This window comes from Meles meles, chromosome 4 (assembly GCF_922984935.1).
Source record: "Meles meles chromosome 4, mMelMel3.1 paternal haplotype, whole genome shotgun sequence".
NCBI classification, from domain to species: domain Eukaryota; kingdom Metazoa; phylum Chordata; class Mammalia; order Carnivora; family Mustelidae; genus Meles; species Meles meles.
Genome location: NC_060069.1, coordinates 162942823 through 162965668, shown reverse-complemented (window position 1 = coordinate 162965668; position 22846 = coordinate 162942823). Strand labels below are relative to the sequence as shown.

General features: G+C 60.3%; 1 protein-coding gene across 11 annotated transcripts in view; it reads right to left on the bottom strand.

Annotated features, from left to right (window-relative positions):
* TRPM2 (transient receptor potential cation channel subfamily M member 2) overlaps positions 1 to 20844 on the bottom strand; it is a 52334-nt gene extending 31490 nt beyond the window's left edge. Inside the window, exons 1-8 of one of the 11 annotated variants that reach the window (XM_046001906.1) lie at positions 17804 to 18096; positions 17535 to 17620; positions 14282 to 14550; positions 13521 to 13609; positions 5786 to 5954; positions 5202 to 5382; positions 3539 to 3705; positions 1015 to 1195 (exon numbers count right to left, since the gene is read on the bottom strand). In XM_046001906.1, coding sequence (XP_045857862.1) covers positions 1015 to 1195; positions 3539 to 3705; positions 5202 to 5382; positions 5786 to 5954; positions 13521 to 13609; positions 14282 to 14377 — 883 coding nt within the window. In that variant the 5' untranslated portion in view covers positions 14378 to 14550; positions 17535 to 17620; positions 17804 to 18096. Of the gene's footprint in view, positions 1 to 1014; positions 1196 to 3538; positions 3706 to 5201; positions 5383 to 5785; positions 5955 to 13520; positions 13610 to 14281; positions 14554 to 17013; positions 17415 to 17534; positions 17621 to 17803; positions 18097 to 18555; positions 18703 to 20058 lie in introns of those variants that run through there. The other 10 variants (XM_046001898.1, XM_046001907.1, XM_046001903.1 and 7 more) reach the window with 10 other exon arrangements.
* Between the last annotated feature and the right edge of the window lie 2002 nt (positions 20845 to 22846).

The following is a 22846-nucleotide window of genomic DNA, read 5'->3' as shown; positions in this document are numbered from 1 at the left end:
ACGGGGTGGGAGATGGCGGGAGCCTCTCAGGAGCGTCCAAAGGCTGATGCTCTGCCCTCAGCGGCCGGCCCGGCCCGCGCGCTCCAGGTCAGGAGAGCAGACCTAGGGCCCGAGTCGCCCCCACCTGGCCCTGTCGCCTACCGTGCGTACCTTCTGGGGCCGGAGGGGAGGAGGGCTGTCTGCCTGGCCAGCCACAGCACCACCCGCTTCTCTCACCAGCCCTTATATGGGGCCTCAAATCCCGGCCGCCGTGGGGACGTGGGGACGCACTGAACCAGTGGCCAGAAGGCACCGTCCAGGCAGGGGAGCGCGGCGCGGGACTCGGTCCTCTGGCCCACCCTTCCCCCTGCCCTGAGCCTTCCCCTCTTCCGGCCAGCGGAGGACTTTAGAGATCTCTCCGGGGCAGCAGACTGTGCCTCCAGGTGCCGCCGCGGCGGCTCTGCACACCCCCACCCCCAGCCCTCCCGGCGTCAGCCTCACCCGAGGACGGAGAAGGGCGAGGTGTCCCAGCCGCCTGCACTCAGGGCCCCGCATGCCAGGCCGGCGAGTCCCCGGGGGGCACCACTGCTCGCTGCCCGAAGGCCCCCACCCACTCTGCCGCGGAGCCCGGAACACCTGCTGCCCCGGGTGTCGCTTCTCTTCCCCCCAAATCCTGCACGATTCCCTGCTCCTGGAGCCCCCATCTCAGCCACAAGGGGACCGATGTCAGGCCGCGTCCTGCACGTTCTCGCTTCTGAACGGAGCCCGCGAGGGGGCGTAGCCTGATTGCAGGTGGTCAACGGCCCGCGAGAGAGCGGGAGAGCTGGGGGCTGGCCCCACCTCCCTCCGGTCAAACCGGGTGACAGACGGCGTCCCGGCTGAGCGAGTGCGGACAGACGGTGGGACCAAGTCCAGTGGCGTCTCATGGCGCCCCTGACCCCCACCTGCTGACCGTCCTGCTCACGGCCCGCCGTGCCCCAGACCCCTTGAGCAGCTGGCCCCCCAACACTGAGAGCAAAGCAACGCTCCACTCGCCTCCTCTTTCCTTTGTCTGCTCCGATATGAACTTCTCCAGCTTCGTCCTCAGGGGAATCTCGACCCCGTAGCGGCCGTGGGTCCCGTCGTCCACAAGGATGAAGTGGGAGTGGTTACTGTCCAGGCAGCTCAGGTGCCCTTGGCCGTCCTCGTCCATGACGTACTCCGCAGGAAAGCCACCCTGGGAATAGCCAGAGACGCGTCAGGCGTGGACAGACGGGGAGTTCTGCGTCTGGAATGCTAGCGGGGGGGTCTGCGAGGCTGGATAATGACCCCCAAAGACAGGAAGCCCTCAACCCTGGAAACGACGATTGACCTAATTTGGAAAAAGAGCGACTGCAGATTTGATGAAGTTCAGGACGGCGACACGGGAGGATGACCCTGCAAGGTCCGGGCAGGTCCTAAACGCCACCTCCCAGGGTGGCAGAGGGAGACGGACTCCCGGGCGGGGAGGGCCCCGCGGCCGTGAATCCAGACCAGGCGTGGCTCCCCGACAGCCGCCGACACCTGCATGGGGTCAAGCCACAGGGATTCCGAGCTCCGGCCTCCAGAAGAGGGAGATACCCCCGTCGTGCGGCTTTCAGCTGGAATCGGGGGGTCGCTGTCACAGATGCGGGAGGGTTCCGGAGCGCGGACGGATGGAGCCTGGTAGGACGAACGGCACGTGACGGAGGAGCCTGGAACGGACTCGCTGCGGATGGCAGGGGAGGCGCGTGGCTCTGGGCTGCACCACCTCGGGGAGCCTGGACCAGAGGCGGCATCATCCACGAAGGCGCTGAGGGCCGGCTCCATGTCTGCGGCACGGGACGCGCGCCAGGAAGACAGGATGTCGTGTCAGCGGAAGCCCGGCTAACCAGGACCGAAGGGACACAGGATGTCAGACTCCCAGACCATGGCAGGTGGGAAACCGGCAGACAACCTTCAAGAAGACGGCACGATCATCCCCGGGGCAGGGTCACGGAGGAGGCGGGGGCTGGGCCTCAAGTCACAGAGACTCCAGAGTTCAGCGACCAGGACCCCTTTATTCCTGGCACGTCCCCCTTTTGGGATGAGAACGGGCAGCTGCTCTAGGCTGCCCGTCCCGTTACTGTGTTCCAGAAGAAAGTAGCTTGTTTCCCGGTGTCGCGGGTCCACGCACGAGGGGGGTGCAGTCCCGGGATGGGTCACACACAGAGCATCGCTCCTGCCGGACTTGGAGGATCCAGAGGCTGGGATCGGGGACTTTCTGGATGAGCAGGTGCTGTAACGGGTTGATATGCGGGGAGCCTAGGGATGGGATGAACACAGTTTGCACGTGGGACGGACGTGAATCTCTGGGGGTTGAGGGCCGCCTGCAGCGGGCTGAGTCCCTGTCATCCAAAGACATCAGGACTGCAGTCAGGGCAGGCCCAGGGGGCAGCAGAGTCTGGAGGCAGAAGCAGCCTCCCCAGAGCCTCTGGAGGGAGGACGGTCCGTCCACACTGCGACCGCATTCCTGACCTCTGGCGTCCGGAAGCGGGAGGATGCAATTCTGCAGCTTTCAGTGGCCACATCTGCGATCACTGGCTCCAGCGGCCCCAGGACACTGACCCAGGAGGGACAGGGCCAGCGCGCACTCCTGTCATCTGCAGAGGATGGCACAGAGGTGTCACGGGGAGAAAGTCAAGAGTGGTCTCCAAGGCGACCCCATCTCTCGGCCTCGGTTTCCACTCCCCAGAAGGAGCGCGCAAGGTGGAACCACTCCCGTCCCGCGGAACACCCCGGCAGTTTGGCCACAGGAGGACAAAGGCTGGGGGCAGGCTGGCCAAATCACCAGGAACCGTGAGGGAAAAGCAGTCCCCGTTCCAGAAGGTTCTTCCTGGGAAAGAGCACTCGGTGGCCCGGAAGGGAGGAGGCCCCCATTCGTAAGTCCGCACTCACCGCCCGTCTGGCCCGCGTGTTCCCGGAACGTCCGGACTGCGCGACTTAAGTACACATGCGCTCGTCGTGCCAAATCCGCGGCGTCCCTCAAGACTCTCATGGAAGGAACCCGATGATCTTCTCCAACGCGCGTCTCCGTGTTCAGGGGCTGGCCTCCCACTACCCCCTTCCTCCACACGCCCGGTGGCCGTGACTGCCACACGCCACTCTGGGCTGGGGCCACTGCGGAGGCTCAGAGTTCAGGCTTTGGAGCCTCAGTGCTCCCCAATGCAGACACGTCCTACCATCTGAGAAAACCGTGTCTCGTCGGAACGGCTGTTGCGATGACCCGTGGGCGCCCTGAGGCTCCTGCTTGGAGCCGTCCCGTGGTCATGAGGGCGCCCAGCCCAGTTAGCTGCTGGCCCCGGTGGGCATGAGCCCCGGTCCCCTGGGCCCCGGCCAGGCCCTTCCCTCCCCACTGCATTTAACACGGGGTCCAGACGGTGGCCTGTCCCCTGCTGTACCTAGCGGGATTCTGCACCTGACCTCCTCTGACCCGCACCCCCAGGGGAAGCCGCCAAGCTCCCTGATGGGTGGATCAGGCCCTGACCTCTGACCCGCACCCCAGGGTGGCTGCTGAGCTCACCGAAGGATGGATCAGGCCCTCTCGGTTGTGCACGGTGCCCCACGTGGCAATTCCGACCGTGACGACTTCTCCCTCATCGCGGCAGCTGCTCAGGGTGAAGTCCCGCACCGCCTCGCCCACCTGCTTCATGACGCCCGCGTGGGACCCGCCAGTGATAATCCAGGCCCCTGGGGAGAGGAGCAGAGGTGAGCACCTGCCACGCACCAGCCTGACCCCGGGGCCCTGTGTGCTCCCTCCCATGGATCTGGGGGGCCTCCACTGGGCTCTCCGGCTCCTCGTCAGGAGCGTCTCAGGACCCGGACCACGGAGGAAGCCGCACTGTGATTCTGCCTTCGCAGTGCTCTGGGGCCCGAGGCTTCCCCCCTACCTAGACCGGGGGTGAGGGACAGGGACGGCGACTGCTGGCCTCTCTCCCCACCTGCCACTGCCTTTCTCTGTCCTGTACTTGGGATCACGTCTGTCTGAATTCTTCTACTCCAAGACATAATGTCCCTTCTTCCCCCGGGTTCCTGAGGCCTGAGTGTGGCGGCCTGAAGCCCAGCTCCTGACCGCCTCACCCCACCACACTGTCCATTAGCATGTGGTTCATAGCGGCCCCCACAGGGCACCCCCTTCCCTGCTGTGGTCCAGCCTGACCCAGGGGACCAGCTCTGTTCCCCCGGGCAGGCGAGGAGAAGGGACGCCAGGCCTGGGTGCCGTGAGATTGTGTCACAGCGGCTTCTGCCGCACCCCGTCCGTCTTCTGCCCCGAGAAAGATCCCCAGGGCCATCCGCTCCCCTGACCTGGAAGCCAGTTCTGTGCGGCGGTGCCGTAAGGAACACGCTCAAACACGTGGCTTGGGCTTTGGGGCGGGGTGAATGAATGCTAAAGAGATAACCATCAGGACATGTCGCCTGAGACGACCTGCCGGACAGGTGAGCCCCGATGGGTTCGCAGCCCAGGTCGGGAGCGTGCCTGGGTGACGGCTGCGTGTAGCCAGGTCCCACATGTGAGGACACTCCGGGAGGACTCAGACCGAGCCCCTGTTTTGGGGCAAGGACCAAAGAGAGGGCGCGGCTGAAGCCAGAGCCTAGAAGGAGGGTGGGCCCTGCCGGGGTGGGCCCAGTCTCGCCGGGACCCAGAACCCTTGCTCTCCTGCCGTGAACCGACCCAGTGTAGACCCCTGGAGGCCGTGGGCACCGTGGCTATGGCTCCGGCATCACTCTGACACAGCGCCAAGGGCCACACCCCGTGGCCCTGCCCTGGGATCCCTGGAGGTGTGGCCTTGGGGGGCACGGAACCCCGAGGCCGTCCCCTCACATGGCAGTTTCTCCTTCTCAGACATGGACAGATGGATCAGGCAACAGGACTTTGGTTAACGGAGACCGTCATGGACAGCCCCGCGACTAGGACAGCCCTTGCATCCTCCTCCACCAGCCACCACACTGGCTGACAGTTGCCTCCGGCCTCCTGATGGCGGAGAGCCAGGTGGGGCCACCAGGAGCTCCCCAGAGCTGTGTCCGCCCCACGGGCAACTGATCAGCAGCCCTGTGGGCCAGCAAGGAAGGGCTCGGTGAGTCTCACCCAGCCGGGCATGGCCTCGGGGACCCCCCAGGGCTGCTCTGGTCCCCACCCCCAGTGCTGTCTGCTCAGCCCACCCGTGGCTCCCAGCCCCAAGGGCTACCTGTGGTCTGGGCCACCTTGACCAGGCCTCTCCGGAACACACTCTTCAGTCTGGGCTTCATGTTGAAGTCCTTGGCCCCACCTGTCACCGAGATGAGGAGGTTGGGGACGTCCAGGCCCCAGTACTGGGTCATGAGGTGGTAGATCACGCTGGGGGGTGTGTCCTGGGAGAGGCGGACGTACTGCAGGGAAGTCAGAGGACAGCAGAGGACACGCTGGGTCAGTGGGTGGCCAGCCGAGCCCCAGAGAGGGCCGCCGGTGGGATGGGCACCTCCCACCCTGGGTCTACGCCAGTGAGTCAAAGTGCCCACGCCCAAGCAGGACGCAGATTGAGAGGAGGGGGAAGGGGCAAAGGCCCAGAAGCAAGGCCCAGTGGGATAACAGGCCACCCTGGGGAGACCAGCCGCACCTTCCCAGCCCTCTCGGCCCAGTCTTGCACCCACAGAACCCTCCCCACACTGCTTCTCTGCTCTAGGACACACCCAGCCCGAGGCCCACCCTGCCCCATGGTGACCCAGAACACAGAGAGATCACAGAAGGTTGACACAAATCCACAGTGAGAACAACGGAGGGAGGAAGACCAACCTTTCCCACCTTCTGGCCCAGGCCCGTGAAAACAATGTCACCAAAGGCGTCCGTTGGCATCTCCTGGACATGTTTTTTGGGGTCCCAATCCTTGCCCTGCAAAGTGTGGGGCCTGGTGGCCTCCTCCAAGTGTTGCTGGCGTGTGTATCCGCACTCACACACCACCTTCCTGTGAAGACCGCACAGTCACTGGAGGAAGCAAGCTGCCTCTATACTCCCCTCTGGGGTGTCGACAGGGGCCCGATGGAGGGTCAGGACTTTCAGCCCCAGCAGTGAGGAGGCACCCCAGCAACAGTGTCAGTGGAGGCCCAGTGGGGAGCTGAGCACCCTTCCCATGCCCACAGGAACGAGAAGCCCCTCCCTGCCAAGTATCAGCTCAGGCTGAAAGAGCTTGGACTTCCATCCCCACAGAGCACAGATATGTCAGAAGGGACCTGCTAAAACACAGGATGCAGAATCTTACATATAATACCCAAAATATCACAGTTTCAGATGGAAAATCACTAGTCATCCCAGGAACCAGGAAAAGCTCCACCAGAATGAGAAAAGACAGCAGCCCCAACGTCAAGGTGATACACATGTTAGAATTCTCTGACAAGGATTTTATGGCAGCTATCCCAAAAATGCTTTACCAAGGAATCATGAACACACTTGAAAAAGATGAAAAAAACATAAAGTCTCAGCAAAGAAATAGAAGGTACATCAAATGGAAATTTAGAAGCAAAAAATGCACTAACTAACCAAAATTTTTTTGAAAATCGGTAGGTGAACTCACCTAATGAATGAAAGTAGCAGAGGAGAGAATCCACGAACTTGAAGATAGAACACAGAAATAACCCAACACAAGCACCAGAGGGAAAACAGACCTAAATAAACAGCCTCTGGGACCTGCAGAACTATGACAAAAGACCAAGCATGCAGTCATCAGAGTCCCAGAGGGAAGAGAGAAAGGAGGCAGGGCTGGAAAAGCAAGTAAAGAAATTATGACCAATCACAATGATCACTGAGTTATGTACGTAAGTGCTGAATCGTGGTATTGTTCAGCTGAAACTACTGTACACTACACTTGAATTAAAATTGAAAAGTTCATTTCAAAAATTATGACCAAGTGAGAGCTTTCTCAAGAATGCAAGGTTGGGTTATCATATTAACAGCAAAGGAAGAATAGTCTAATGATAATTTGATGGGTGCATAAAGTGTTTTACCAAACTCAACACCTGTTTATAATAGCAACTTTCAATGAAGTAAGAAGAGAAGGGAACTTCCTCAACCTGGTGAAGAAGCATCTGTGAAACTCCTACCGCTGACGTCATACTCAAGGATGAAAGGCTGAGCACTTTGTCTCGAAGACTGGGGACAAGACAGTGGTGTCCACCCTCAGCTCTGCTGGGCAGATCTGCTGGAGAACCTGGCTAAAAGAATGGCAGAAAGGAAAGGAAAGAAAAGGAAAGAGGGAAAGAAAAGAAAGAAAAAAGAAAGAAAAGGCACACATATAGGAAAAGAAGTAAAACTATCTTTATTCACACATGAATAATTTTGAGTGTAGAAAATCCTAAGGAATCTATAAAAAGCTCTAAGACCGACCATAAGTCTAACACATTTGTGGTGTATAATATCAACAGAAATAAGTCAATTTTATATAGCAGTAACAATTAGAAACTGAAATCAAAACAAAATACTAACTATTATAGCAAAGAAAAATAACAAATGGCCAAAGTCTCCTGCATTTGGAAAGAAGATCTAAATCTACAGATTCAAGAATCTGAGGGAACACCAAATACTACAAACTCAAAGAGAGGCACACCAGGATATGAGAAATCAAATGTCTATAAACTGAAGACAAAAGAAAAAATCTTGAATGCAGCAAGACCAAAATGACACCTTATGTACTGGGGGAAATCATTCAAATAACAAGGAACTTCTCATCAGAAACCAAAAAGAAGTGCAAGGAGGAAGTGGCATACAAAACCAGAACCTACCAGGCCAGAATTCTCTACTCAGCAAATACATGATTCACACAGGAAGCAGAAGCTGGACATTCTCCTGCAGGAAAACTAAGGGAATCACCCGCAGAGCTACCCAAAAAGGAGAGATAAAGGACGTTTTCTAAACAGAGGTGGACTGATAGCAGGTGGAATGGTTGAATATCAGAAAGGGAGAAAGAACAATGGGAAGGGTAAATGGGACTCCAAAGACCTGTTCAAGTCCCCTGGAAGCACAGAAAAAGAAAAACGAAAAACCAAACTGAAAACAGAAAAATGCAGCGGCAGACTTAAATCCTAACATATCCGTAATTACACTAAATATAATATCCTAAACATGCTAATTTAAAAAAAACACAGATCAGCAGAGTGGGCTAAAAAAATAAGACCCAATTATTGTTTTCTTCAAAAATCTCACTTCCAGTGTAGTGTTGGAGGCAAACTGGAAGTGACTGGACCACTCAGCAATGAAGAGGAGCAGACGCATGCAACAACCCGACTGGATCTCGAAGGCCTTGTGCTGAGCAAAACACTGAAAAGATCGTGAGGGTAAGATTCCTTATGTAACAGTCTCAAGGTGAGAAAGCTAAAGGGATGAAGAACAGGTTCATGGTTGCCCGGGGTTAGGGTGACAGGGGCAGAGAACATGAGTGCAGAACCCAGCTGGAAACAGGAGTGTTATCTGTTGTATCTTGGCAACTTGCAAAAATCCACAATTATTCCAAAATAAAAGGTTAAAAAAAAAACCTTAAACACTGGGCCAACAGGGTGCAAGATGCCCGGCCTCACAGCCAGACCTGGGGCCCAGCTGGCCTAATGTGGGTGCTGCTACAGGAGACCCCCACCTCAGGGACTCCCTGCTCTGGTTTCTGCTTTCCCCACAAGAGTGCACCCACGCCTTCCATCAGCCATGACCTCCTCTCTTATTCCCTTCATGTCCATGGGTTGAGACTTCTTGTTCCTTTACTGCTATTCACTGGGGCTTCAGGAGAAAGAGGAGATGAATGCGCTCTTTATACCTCGTTTAATTGGAAATTATGAATTTTTAGGTTCTGATTTTTTGCTAGTATCAAGTGACCTGAAAGGCAAGATCCAGATGAGACAGAACAACAATCCAAGGCTAGGTGAGACCAGGGCCAGGTGAGAGCAGGGCCAGGTGAGACCAGGGCCAGGTGAGACCAGGACCAGGTGAGACCAGGCCAGGTAGCACAGGGGAAGGATGGCTGGGCTGTCTGCCAATTATCTAGTGTAGAGCATTGCTCTGACTCTCCATTTCTCTGCTGGTCATAGGGAAAACAGTACACTCCTCGATCCCCACCCTACCAAATGCTTTGAGGGCCAAACAAGGTTCTAGAAATAAAATTTTTAAGATTTTACTTATTTCTTTGAGAGAGAGAGAGCATGTGCATGTGAGCCAGGGGAGGGGCACAGCGACAAGCACACTCCCCACGGAGCACAGAACCCAACCCAGGGCTCAATCCCAGGACCCTGTGATCATGACCTGAGCCCAAGTCAGATGCCCAACTGAGCCTCCAGGCGCCCCTAGAAATAATTCATAAAACTAGTGCAAAACAATGGTGCATACAGTGCACCAAGGAGGGTAGGAGACCCACAACCTCTTACGCCGCACACAGAAGTAGACTCAAGATGGGTGGAAGACCTGAATATGAGGAGGAGAACACAGGCAGCAACCTCTGTGACCTCAGCTACAGCAACTTCTCCCTAGACGCAGCTCCAAAGGCAAGGGAAGCATGGGTAGAAATGAGCTATTGGGATGTCATCAAGATCAAAAGCTTCTGCACAGCAAAGGGAACAGTTGACAAAATCAAAGACAACTGACAGAATGGCAGAAAGTATTTGCAAATGTCTTATCAGATAGAGGGCTAGTAGTCAAAATCTATAAAGAACTTACCAAACTCAACACTCAAAGAACAAATAATCTAATCAAGAAATGGGCAGAGGACATGAACAGACATTTCTGCAAAGAAGACCTCCAGATGGCCAACAGACACATGAGAAAGTGCTCCACATCACCCGGCATCAGGGAAATACAAATCAAAACCACAATGAGATCCAACCTGACACCAGTCAGAATGGCTAAAATTAACAAGTCAGGAAAACGACAGATGCTGGCGAGGATGCGGAGAAAGGGGAGCCTCCTGCACGGTTGGTGGGAATGCAAGCTGGGGTAGCCGCTCTGGAAAACAGTGTGGAGGTTCCTCAAAAAGTTACAAAAGAGCTGCCCTATGACCCAGCAATCGCACTACTGGGTATTTACCCCAAAGATGCAGATGGAGTGACCCAAAGGGACCCCTGCCTCCCAGTGTTCATAACAGCAATGTCCACAACAGCCAGACTGGGGGAAGAGCCCAAATGTCCATCGGCAGATGAACGGACAGAGAATACGGGTTCGTCTACATGACGGAATGTGACTCGGCCATCAGAAAGGGAGACGTCCTGCCCTTTGCATCGACGTGGTTGGAACTGGAGGGTATCGTGCTGAGTGAAGTAAGTCAGCCAGAGAAAGACAATTATATGATCTCACTCGTATGTGGGATTTAAGAAACACAAAAGAGGGGCATAGAAGAAGGGAGGGGGAAATAAAACAAGACAAAATCAGGAGGGAGACAAACCGTAAGCAACGCTAAACTCTAGGAAACAAACAGGGTTGCTGGAGGTGGGGTGGGGGATGGGGTGACGGGGGGACAGGCATTCAGGAGGGCACGTGATGGGACGAGCACTGGGTGCTGCATGCAGCTGGGACTCCCTGACCTCCTCCCCTAAGACTAATAATATACTGTGCGTTAACCACATTGAATTTAAATGAAAACTAAAAAGAGAGACCCACAGCCTGCCCTGTACCTCGTGCTCCAGGGCTCTTCCAAGGCTGCCCCTCCTGGTGTGTGTAGTGGCCACAGGGCCCTCCCAGTGCTCTGAGCACAAGCGCCCACCCATGGTGAGCTCAGGGCGTGCCCACTGACCTCCTCCACGGACCCCCTAAGGGAGACTAAGATCTCCTGCAGTGATCTCGGGGTACACATCGCGTGCTGTGTGACCTCCTCGGCCTGTGGTCCAGGCAGGGGAGGGAACCGCCGGGGTGAGGACCCAGCTCTTGTACCTTGGCCCAGGGCTGCCCCCGACTTTCTAAGTCTCTAACGGCCTCTGACGGGCCACCTCCCTCGCTCATCCCTGAGCCAGCCCTCTCAGCGGAGCCGGCGTCTGAAACCCAAGTGGCTCGCAACGCTGACTCAAGGCAGGAAACAGCACCCAGTCCCCTGGCCCAGAAATGAAAGAGTCAGCGTCTCTGTGGAGCTGTTGGCCCAGACGGGCATGAAGGGGGCACCAGCGCCAGTCCCGGTGGGAGCACGGACCCCGCAGATGTGCGGTCTCTCCGTCTGGGCCCCTCCCTGCGGCCTGGAGAGGCGCCTTGACTCCCTGAGCGCGCTCGTCTCATCCTCAAGATCGTTTCCGAAGCACCCGCTTCAGTCTCTGTGCCGGACCGCGGAGGATGCGGTGTTCCAGGAAAGAGAACTGGCACACCAGGGCTGCGAGGTCAACGTGCCAGAATATGGGGGCAGGGCAGGCCGGGGCGGGCAGTGGAGGGAAGGGAGAGCAGAGGACGGTCCTCCGGACACAGAACCAGTTAGAGACGCTGGGGGAAGTGGGGGGTTCAGGTCTGGAAGAAGGTAGGGGACACCCTAGCGCACTTGATGGAAATGTTTCAAGTGTAGAAATGCCACGTGTGGTCCCAAATCTTTGAGATGGGAAATCAGATCATAACGACGCTCTCTTTGTCAACCAACGGGCTCTCGGACATCATCTGTGGGTCACTGGTGTTTCTGGGCGATGACCCAGACCCCGGCCGCGCCTGCTGAGCTCCCAGTTAGCAGAGGACGGAGGAAAACCCCCTGTGCAGCTGCCCCTCACCAAGCTTGCCGCCCTCCCTGCGGCTCCTGGCGCCCTGGGCCCCGGACTCTCCCCAGGACCTCGGGGGCCTGCTTCCCCTCTCCAGCTGTAAACCCTGTCCTTGAGGTCCCATTCATTTAAAGCTTCTGAAACACAATTTAGGGAGCTTCATTAAGTAACAAGACACAGCCAGTCAGGAAACAGTGGACGTCATTCATTCTAGTTGCCACTAACCCATTACTCGGACACGGACTCACAGTGAAACTCCTCTGGGTGTCCCCATCTCCCTGGCCCTGGCTGGGTCCCCTGGTCCCCAGACACGCCCACTGCTGTCTCCCTGGGACAGGCTCCCGCATTAACCCTGATGCTAATAAAAGGGCTTCTAGAAATTTCCAGAACCAAACACAACCTGAGCACTTTCTTCAACGTGGGGAAAGGGATACCTCAAACCCAAGCTGTACCCCCAGGCCTCGCTGACCCCCATCAACATTCCCCACCGGTCACAACTCAGAGCAAAGAAGGGGCCCGGGGTGTCGGTGACTCCCCCACCCGCCCGCCAGCTGGAAACCCGACGTGCTCCGTCCCAGAGTGAGTCTGCAGCCCGTGGGTCCTGGCTGGGGACGTGGGGGCTCTAGGGCCCTCTGAGGCTGTGTCCATGAGCCTATTTTGAGGTAACTAAAAGCGGAAACCTCGACACAAATTCTCTCCGCACATCGTCAGACTGAGCGGTGTGGCCTGGGGACTGCCCGCACGGGCATCCGAGGTCACTGGGCGCTGGTGCCGGTGAGTGACCATATGACCCGGCATCTGCTGCCTGCACTGGGAGGTGAGAACTGTCCTCTGAGGCAGGGCCAAGCCGGGGCGTGGACCCCAACGCGTGTGCAGGGCACGATGTCACGGGGACAGATGCCACAGGACCCAGGCACGGCCTCATCGTTGGGGACCGCTCCTGCCTGACTCTCCACTGTCCCCGCACAGGGCTCCCCCCGCACACGCTGCTCCTCCCACACCGTGTGACACACGTGAGCTGGGGGCTGCCTGTCCGTGACGGGAGGCGAGAAAGTGACTGTGCCACCACAAAGCCACACAGTCATGGTGCCGTGGACTGGATACAAGACCCGTGTCTGGAGCGTGGGGGAGGGGAGGTTACTTCCAGTGCGGTCAGGGAGGGCTGCTCAGCAGGGGCCCGGCCGTGGCCCAGCACGGACTCGGGTGTGGCCGGGGAAGCAGGAACTCACACGTGCTCCGTGCACCCTCAAGGACTGCCAAGGACAGCCACGCCTCCCACGAGGTCCCTGCAAAGCTGTCCGCAGTCTTCCCCCGACTCATGGGGAGCCCCACCAGGAAGCCAGTGGCCCAGGAGTGAGATGTCCCGCGGCGTGGAGGCAGCGTGGCCGCGGCTGCCCGTGGAAGGAGTCGTGGTGGCTGCACCAGAGCCACGGGCTCCGTGGGGAGGAGCGGCCACAGTGGTGTCGGGGGCTTTGGGGTGAGGGGGGCCCTGTCTGGATTTGGCACCCTCCGCGGTGAGGGGCCTGGGCTGCGGGCTTTCCCTGAGGCCCCTTATGGTTCCCGAACCCTCTCTCGACTCGAGGGAAAGGAACATTCTAGTGGCGTGCCCCGTGGTGCCCGAACACCGGGGTTCGAGTCCAAGCACCACTGCGGAGCGTCCCATCACGACCCCGCACGGCCACTTCCGCGCTCTGCACCTCCCCTGCACGCAGGACGGGGGAAGCTGCTCCCCCACGGCGAGCTCCAGGGTGAGCGGAAATGCCGTGCGCACCCAAGGCCACACAGACAGCCACGCCCGTGGGCCAGGGGAGGGACGGCCACCCTGCCAGGCCACTCACCCGGCGTCCGACAGCTTGGAGCTCTCCACGAAGTACACGCACTCCTTCTTCTTGATACTTTGCGGGACCCACGAGCTGAGATTTTCTTGCTGAGGACAAAAAGGGGCACTTTGAGACCCCGGGGACCACAGCCCTATTCGGGGGACACACCCTACGCGGCTCCTAGACACAGCTGAATGCCCTGTCCAGCTTCGGGGGCCCCTTCCTGGGGGACTGGGAGAGAAGGGAGGGGACCCTCGCCGAGGCCCTCAGGTGTGGGTTCAGCAGGAGGATCGCGTCCTCTGGGCTCCACTCAGTGGGTCACCACTGCCTACCTCGAGAACAGAGCCATGCGGCAGATAAGGGTCTGGACACCTGCCTCTGTCCTGGGGAGACAGCGAGCTGAGACCCCTTCCAGCCGCCCGACCAGGGACCGAGCGGGTTAAACGCACCCTTCCCAGTCTCACCCGGACGTGGGCGGTGCTCAGGGACCTCCGTCACATCATGGACATCAGGGGCGACGGCCTCCCGTGAGTCTGGCCCTGGACAGGACCAACGGGCTTCCCCAGCGCCCTCCCACCAGACCAAGAACATGAAGGGGTCGTGCGGTCTGTGGGACGGGACAGGCCTTGCCGCTGACCGTTCTCTCCAGGTCCCCTGGCCCCCAACTCCGCGGAGCCTCTGCCCCGGGCAGGAAACACAGCCCTCCCTGGTGGTCCCTGCGCCCCACAGGGCTGTGGTGCAGCCGGCTGAGGGGGCCTGCTGAGCCCCGGGAAGGCTACCTTCGCGCTGTTTCCAAACAGCTGCTGCAGCCTCCGGGTCTTGCCGACGCTGCCGTTGCTGCGCCGGAGATGGGGGGCCATGCCCAGCTCGGCCATCGTCCTGGCTGCACCCCAAAGCCTTCCTCCTGCCTGGAGACGGCTTTCCTCAGGGTCGGGGGCTCCGTTCTACGGGCCACTCGCACTCCAGCTTCTGCGGTCTCCTGCCCCGCTCAGGACAGCCTTTCCTGCAGCTCGCGAGGCTGAAGGTTCTGGAAGGACCCCGTGGAGGGCTGCTGGAATAGGTCCGAGAGGGAAATGCAGCAGGTGTCTGAGAGCACCATGCCCCCATCTCCACTGTTTCGAAAAGTCCACAAGCCTGGGGGGTGGCCACCTGCACCCAGACTTTCAGAGATGGGGCTCCCCGGAGCCACGTGACCCAGGGAGCGGGCCAGAGGCAGGTGGGCTGCCGTGGGCTGTGCCCAGCAAAGTCATCAGGCCGGACGCCCACGTTTTCGATTTGGTCGGCCCTGTCACCCCATCCTTCCTTCCAGTGCTCCCCTTCGGGACGGGCACATCCATCCTGTGTCCACCCTTGCATTCGGGACAGTGTCACAGCTGGCAAGGTGCTGCCTCAGTGCGACGTCCCTGGGGTCTCCCTGACCCCCGACTTAGAGGAGATTTTTAAAATTTTTTTTTAATTTATTTATGTGACAGAGGGAGAGATCACAGTAGGCAGAGAGGCAGGCAGAGAGAGAGGGAGAAGCAGGCTCCCCACTGAGCAGAGAGCCTGATGCGGGGCTGGATCCCAGGACCCCGGGATCATGACCTAAGCCAAAGGCAGCGGCTTAACCCACTGAGCCACCCAGGCGCCCCTAGAGGAGATTTAGATCAGACTTTGGACTCAGACTTGGGAGTTGATGCCGGAACGAGTTCAAACTCGGGCTGTTGGGATGGAGCGAATGTATTTCTCCTGCGAGAAGGACGTGACTTCTAGGGGCCAGGAGGGGAAGGCTAGGGTCTGAAGGTGCCCCCCTGACATTCACAGGCTGAAACTGCCCCCCCAAAGGTGATGGCCGCAGGCAGCGGGGCCTCTGGGAGGTGATCGGGGAGGAGTGAGCCCTCATGACTGGGGTCGGTGCCCTCAGGAAGGAGACCCCTGGGAGCCCTCTTGCTCCTTCCCTGCTGTGAGGACACAGAGGGGACCTCAGGTTCAGCAGCCCGAGCCTGAGGCGCCAGCCTGATCCTCTCTCCCCTCCCTCCCCTCCTCCCCCCTCTCCCACCCCACAGTCTGAGTCCTGGAAGAGTCTGGAAACCCAGGGCTGACCATGACCTTACAAAGCCCCCCCTTCAACCTTCTCTGAGGTTCCCCCCCAAATCTGACCACGCAGCCCCCCCGAAAGCGGTTGTGGCCACCTGGTTCTCCACGTGCAATGGCACAGGTGTGTGTTAAGAACATCTTGAAAGCAAGTGAGCCAGAAACACACAGAAGGCGTCAGCATACGGGCCTGCCCGTACCGCCCCACAAAGTACTTGTCTAGGGTCACCGTAAAACTCCTTCCGCTTTGCTGCGTGCTTGGAAATTTTTACTTAAGAGGTAGAGGAAAAAACCAAAACACAACCAATGGACTCAAAAAGTAGGACATAGCGGTATGAGCACGAATTCTAATAAGTACATGAAATCAGGGCAGCTGTATAAATGTGTCTGAAATTTTTTTTAAAAAAAAGGCACATCTACAGACGTCGTTTGGCACAGGACCCTGCCGGCGGTGTGGAGCTGGTGCAGGGCGCGAGCGGGCCTGGACGTCCCCGTCTGAGCTGTGCTCCGAGCCACCCCCAGGAGAGAGCACGGAGGGCGCCAGCCATGAACACAGGTGGGTGGGGAGAGGGACCCACAGCGGCTTCTGGACCCAGGCGGCACCCCCTCGTCCCCAGGCTCCCCCAGTCCAGGGGGAAAGACCATGCCCCTGGCTGCATCGGGACTAGACCCCAAGTCCAAACAGAGAGAAAGTACCAGGGCCCAGCTCGATAGCAGCACCTGGGGCCAGGACCATGGGACCCGGCAGACAGGGCCCCTCCTTCACCTCACCCACCCCGGCCGGAAAGGCCCAACCAACAGACTAGTATGCGAGGCTATGGGAGCGCAGGCTGGCCGGCGCCCACCCGCTTCTCTGCTACTCCCAGTGCACCTGCTCCCTGCTGTTTCCCAGGTCCGTCCTCTGAAATCCGGGCTGCGGAAACACTCTCAAGACTGAACGGCAACACCCTGAGGCAGGAAGAAGGCGCCGCCAACAGCCCCGGCCTGGGGTCGTGGGGGTGGGGGTGGGGTGGGGAAGTTGCGGTCAGAGCTTAGACCCAAATGGGCCAAGTTCAGGGTCTCCCCAGGTCTGACAGTGCCTGGAGCCTTGCCGCGCACCGCCTGCAGCCTGGATCCCTGCAGCCCACGCTCCCGCCTGCGCCCAGGCCTGAGTCCGCACCCCGGAGATTGCCCCCCCACCCTGCCCCCGCGGCACCCCGGCTTGTGCCCCGCGCCTAGGTCCCCGCACCCCTCCAGCCTGGAGTTGCCCCCGGCCCTTCCCCCATAGCGCCCCGGCTCGTGCCCCGCGCCCCCACCAGCTGGGCAGCGAGTACCTAGGTCCCCGCACCCCGCAGCGCGCGCACCCGAGCCCGCGCTCCTGTGTGCCTGCATCCGGGCCCGCGCCCTTGGATCCCGGGACACCTCCCACCCCGCGCACCCTCCCCTCCCCCGCCGGCACCTGTCCTGCTACCTGTCTCCGCTCCCCGGTGTCTTCCATCCCGGCGGGGGCTGCGTACCTGCTCGGAGCGGGCCCGCGCTCCCGCGTCACTGGCGCTGCTGCGGAGGACCGCCCGCCGGCCCCACGCATCCCGGGCTGAGCGTGCGTCCCGCGCAGTCCCCGAAGCCCGCAGCGCGCTCTGCGTCACTGGTCCAGAGCGCTCCGCCTGCGGAGTCCCCCGCTCCGGAGCCAAGGACGCAGGCTCGGAGACGCCCTGTCCGCGGGTACCCGCCTTCCCAGGGACCCCTAGGCCGGGCTCTCGGGCAGCTTCTTGCCTCCCCAGGGGCTAGTGACCAGCTTCTCTTTGAAAGGCTGAGCCGCAGCGGTTCTCCCCAAGCCCTGAACCGTGCGGCGCTTGGGGGGGGGGGGGCGCTCTGGGGATAGGCAGGGCAGGAGACCCAAGCGGGCCTGGAGCCAGGGTGAGCCACCTCCCCTCCAGGCCTCAGAACCTCCTCCCCCAGGAAACCCGCAGCGACCCTCACCCCAGTCTTCCAGGCAGGGCCAAAGCCAGGAGACCACCCGCAGGAAGGCAGGATCGGAGGGGTCAGGAGGGGCTCCAAGGCTCTAACTACAGAGCAGCCGCGTGGCAGGTGCTGGCCACAGGACCCCACAGATGTCTAAACTCCACCCCGGTGGCCCTGGCCCTTCTCAGTCCTGATTGGAAGAACAACGAGGAATTCTGACCCCCTCCCCCCAAAAAAAGCTGATCACAGCTTTCCTAAAGGGCCAAACCACCCCCATGGGCTCTCACCTCACAAAGACCACTGCCCTCTCCTTCCCGGCCACCAGCCCAGTCCTGCAGCCACTCCTGGACCCTGGGCCTCTCTGACCAGGGGGCAGGGGACTGCCAGCTGAGCCCGGGCTGACTGGCCACCCCCCCTCACTTCCCTCCCTGGCTGTGCTGACCTAGCATCCAGATTCCTGCCCCCAGCATCCTCCACGGGAAGGCCCCGGACTTTATCTGCTCCCCCACCACAGAGGAACCAGCCACACTGCCATGGGTCCACAGGACCCCCGTCTCATGGTCCCATGCTCTGGGGGTCTCTGCGCAGCCCGGGGAAGGTGTCAGAACCCATCACAGCCCCTTGTATAGGGCAGTCCTTGGTGGATTTCTCAAGACACTCTGACGGGCACAGAGGCAATTGGAGCCCTTCTCCGAAGCAGCTGGCACCACGGAGAAAGTGGGCAGCAGGGAGCGTGGCCGCTGCAGACACGAGATTCCCACCTGCCGGAGGCCAGCCCACCTGTCACTGCCACGTTCTGAGTCCGCCAGCTCGGGCATGCGACAGGCGGCCACTGCAGGAGTAAGCTGCAGGAGTAAGCCGAGGCCCCAGGAACTGGCGCAGGAAGCAGAGACCCACCAGAGCCCGCAGCTCGGCCAGAACCCCGGCCAGCGCGCCTTCCCTGGGCTGCCTGCGGACCCGAGGGCCGCCTCATTGACGAAACGCACACGGCGTGCGTGCGTGCATGCGTGTGAATATTTCATGACACGGTAGCACTCACAGAGTCCTGGTGGGTGGCGTGGATGGACGGCCGTTTGCTTCCCAGCATCCCAGGGCCTCTGTGGGAACACTGGCCCAGGCAAGTCATGCTCGAGACGGGCCGCTGACCTGACATCGTGATCACGCTGTCCCCCTGTGGCTCTGTCCCCTCGAAAGAGAAACCACACATTTCACAAGAAGGCCGCGTTCCGTCTGCCCGGGAGCCATTGCAAGAGCACTTACGAAACATCCTTCCCATAAAAACAAAAAGGCTTTTGCCCGTAAAGCAAGACCCCAGCGAGCACTTACGAAACATCCTTCCCATAAAAACAAAAAGGCTTTTGCCCATAAAGCAAGCCCCCAGCGAGCACTGATGCTGACTGCCCGTCGTCTCAAGTTCAGAGAGCGGAGACGCGAGGCAGAGGGCTTTCTCGCCAGGGACCGCAAGCCCGAGATAAGAACCTCTAGCAGCAGGAAGAAAACCGCAGTCCGCGAGGAAGGGAGCGCTCTGACCGCTTGGCACGGCCGTGCTCCGGTCACGAATAACACGCGGGAGCTGCGGCCGGGCTGCGGGCTCCTGGGGGGCGGGGTCCACGGGCTGGGGAGGCCACGTGACCAGGGTCTAGGGCAGGGGCTGCAAACTTCTGTCTGGCCACCTGGTAAATACTTCAGGCCCTCCAGGCCCAGGATCTCCCCTGAACGGCTCAGCGGAGCCCCTGCAGCCCGGGGCGGGGGCGGGGTTTGCTGGGCAGCCACCGGCTGCAGGTGAACGGATAAGCGTGACCCCGTGCCAATAAAACTTTATTTGCAAAGACAGGCGGCGGCTGCGTTTGTGGAGCCCTGGTCCCGAGCAGGCGCTGAGTGAGGAGGGCTTCATGCTGGGGACACCATTGTCTCCCTTCATCTCTTCCTGTCTGAGGCCAACGGGTCAGCCGCCTCCCCAAACGCGCACAGAAAAGGACTCTCCGTGAGATGGGAAGGTGACGTGCGAGCGACACGGTGAGCGGCCGAGTAGGCTGTGGCTCGGGAGCGCGGCTGCTGCCCGCCCGGGGGTGGGCAGCCTTGCCCCGAGAGCCGGAGCAGGCAGCGTGTTTCAAGCAAACAGGGACGGAGCTGGAGGTGGCCCCGGGGCCCGCAGGACCTCTCAGGTCACATGGACACAGGCAGGCCGCTCCCCTCACTGCCGGCGTGTCCGGATTTGCCGCAGCCCGTTCTTCCCGGAGTCTCTGGGCACCAGCCGGGGTCACCCTCCAGCGCAGCGGTCGGCGAGGTTTCTTTGCTCGTGGGCAGCCTCCTTGCCAAGCGCCATACCGCGCTCCCCACGCCCGTTCGCAGCCCCCACAATGTGACGTGCCCCCACAATGCAACGTGCCAGGGAACCTTCTCGTCCCCAATCCCTGATGAGGGGCCTGTGACTCAGGGAGACTGAGCACCATCCCAGGGACCCCCGGCAGTGTCCAAAGGCACCTGCAGACCCGGCGTTCACTGTGTTCAGGCCATCCCCAGGCATTTACTGAAGCCTTACCGTGTCCAGAACCTGTTTAGGGGCGAGGCTCCAAGAGAACGGGAGCCCAGGTCTCCACGGGGAGAATGGCATCGACAACCTCAGGTTGTGTGTCGTGAACACTGAGGAACTCAGCAGGACAGGAGCTGGAGAATAAGTGGGGTCAACGTCAGGGGAGAGCAGGTGCAAAGGCCCTGTGGTGAACTCGAGTCTGTGTGCTTGAGGAACAACAGGAAGGCCACCAAGGCCTGCAGAGTGTGCCAGGGGAGTGTGGCAAGAGATGAGGGGAGGCAGAGGCAGGGGCTAGACCGTGAAGGGCCTTCTGGCAGGGAAGCAGTTCCCTTGGGCTGACACAGTGTTGTTTGGGACCCTGTGCTGGTAGGTCAGAGCACCATGGGTCCTCAGACCACAGCGCTGGCCAAGGCCCCCACGGGCAGAAAGGACAAGCCCAGACCCAGAACATGTCGGTTCTGTGGGAAGGCATTGCTGTGCCGTGTGGCCTCTGTCTGGGCCTCTGTGACCACGCCCCTCGCGAGCCACCTGCCGCTCAGAGCTGCTCAGGATGGACGCCAACCGGCCAAGGACTTTCCCTCGCAAGCTGTCCAGCACCTCGTCCGTGGTGGGTGCCCCTGTTGGGCCTTAACAGGGGGCGTTAGGATCTCCACCCTGCCCCCCCCCCAGTGCCTCTTCCAGATCCCCTTGTCCCTGGTTTTCCGGTCTTCCTCCCCTCAGGCGCCCTCCCGAGCATCTGGCCATTCCAGCCGTGATTCCGCGCAGGCTCTAATGTCAGCATCCATCCCTTCCCCACAGAGCAGAGAGGCAGGGGCTCCCTCCGTGGGGGAGGCTGGCCCCCCTCGGGCCTCATGCACCCCCAGGCATGGTGGGGCTGGTCACGTGGTGTCCACCAGGGCTTCCAAAGCATGGAGAGCCCCCGCTCGGGTGGCCCAGCCTTGTTCCAGAACAGTGGGGTCCGCATAGTGATTTTCCTGTTCAGGCTTACACCCTCCTCACCCAGACGTCCAACCCCCTGGGTTTGGCCGGGTCGTATGGCCCACACAGCAGGCTGCCTGCACCCCAGACGCCCCCAGATCGAGAGAGGGGTTGAGCCTTTACGTCCCCTGTTGGTCAGTCCGTCACGGGATGGGGTTGGGGTGGGCAGCTCCCTGCAGAGGGCCGGTTCCTGGGAGGGTCTCCGCTGACAGCCATCTGGAGGCAGAGTGGCTGAAACTCCGAGGGGGCGAGTCCCCAGAGGAGAACCAGGCAGGGAGAAGGGCAGGCAGCCTGGGGACTGTCCACCCTGGGGTCGCCTTGTTAGCAACAGTTTCTGCTGCCATTAGGGAACCAGAGCTCACGCCCTCCCCACCCCAGGACCTTCCTCTCCGCCCAACCGTCCAGTCTCAGCACCCCAAACTTTCCTCAGCATCTCAGTCCCTGCACCCCCCACCGCTGTGGGGCAGGCTCTGGGTGCGAGCTGAGCGCTCAGGCTGTTGGGGGGGGAGAGCAGACCCCGGCTGGAGGAGCGCCTTCCCCAAAACCGCACAGGGGTCCAGGACCCAGGCAGAGGGCGGACCACACTTCCCAGCCCCTGGAGGCCCCTCCCCGCCCCCCTCCAGCCCGAGGGCTTCAAAGAGCCCTGAGGACCAGACACTGCCTGTCGCTGTCTGTGGTACCGGAAAGGCATCCTGTGGGCTTCTGGGGAAGCCACGCGGGTCTGGCACCCAGGATGGCGGAAATGAAGTGTGGGACTCAGCTCGGCTAGAACTAGAAGGAAGGAGACTGTCCTCCTGCAGCCAGGGCCACCATGACAACCCCAGGGCCCCAGCCACGTGGCCATCCTGTGAGCAGGGCCCCAGACAGACCACTGAGACAGGGAGATCCCCCGGAATACGGAACTGTGCGCAGGGACACGAGGAAGGATGTGGCGGCCAAAGCTGAGGTTCATTCAGGTGGTCGTCCTTCCCGCAGCAACCACCAGCCTGAAGCTGCAGGTTCTCTTTTTCTCTGATGTTCCTCTGGGCCACCTCCCCTCCTCTCCCCTCTCCCCCCTCCCCCCATCATCCACCTTGGGCACGAGGCTCCGGCCAGCAGTCCCATCCTTGACAAGCCGGCCAAGGGGGCTGCCAGGCCAATCCCCAAACAGGCACCCGAGTCACTGGGAAAAAGCTTTCTTGCTGCTGCGCTCGAGCAGACAGTAGACGGCATCCCAAGAGGCAACGGGAGGCTGGGAGGGTGAGTAGCTGCTGGGCCCCAATAATGGAGACGGAGGCCCTGGATCCAGCCACACCTGAAGCCACTTCCATTGGTCACTTGAACCAATGTTTCATTTTTGGTTTAAGCCAAGTTTGTGCTGCATTTCTGCCTGTGTCAGGGTTCACTCCCAGGAGCAAAAGTCCCATGAGCATGGTGAAAGATGAAATGGGTTACGACTCTACACGATTGTGGAAGGGGGCTAGGGAGAAGCTGGAGAATTGCGGGGGCGGGGGGCGGCAATAAGCAGCCCTCCCCAGGCAGGGGGCAGGTGCCGAGGGAAGGGCTTACAGGGGAGCAGGGGAGCTGGGCAGGCCCAGCTCTGCAAGCAGGACCACAAGGGGGGGGGGCGGAGGGAGAGGTCTGGGGAAGGCAGTGGCCCCTTCAGAGCTCGGCCACTGTGAGTTTCCCATAAGGGACGCTGGTGGTGGGGAGGGCCTCTGTCGGGAAGAGGGGGACACACTAGGGAGACGGCCCCTGTCCTTCCAACCCGACCCTTCCACGTCTGTCCGTTTCTGCCCAGGATGGCCTTCACCGCTCCTCCTCCCCCATTCCAAAGTGA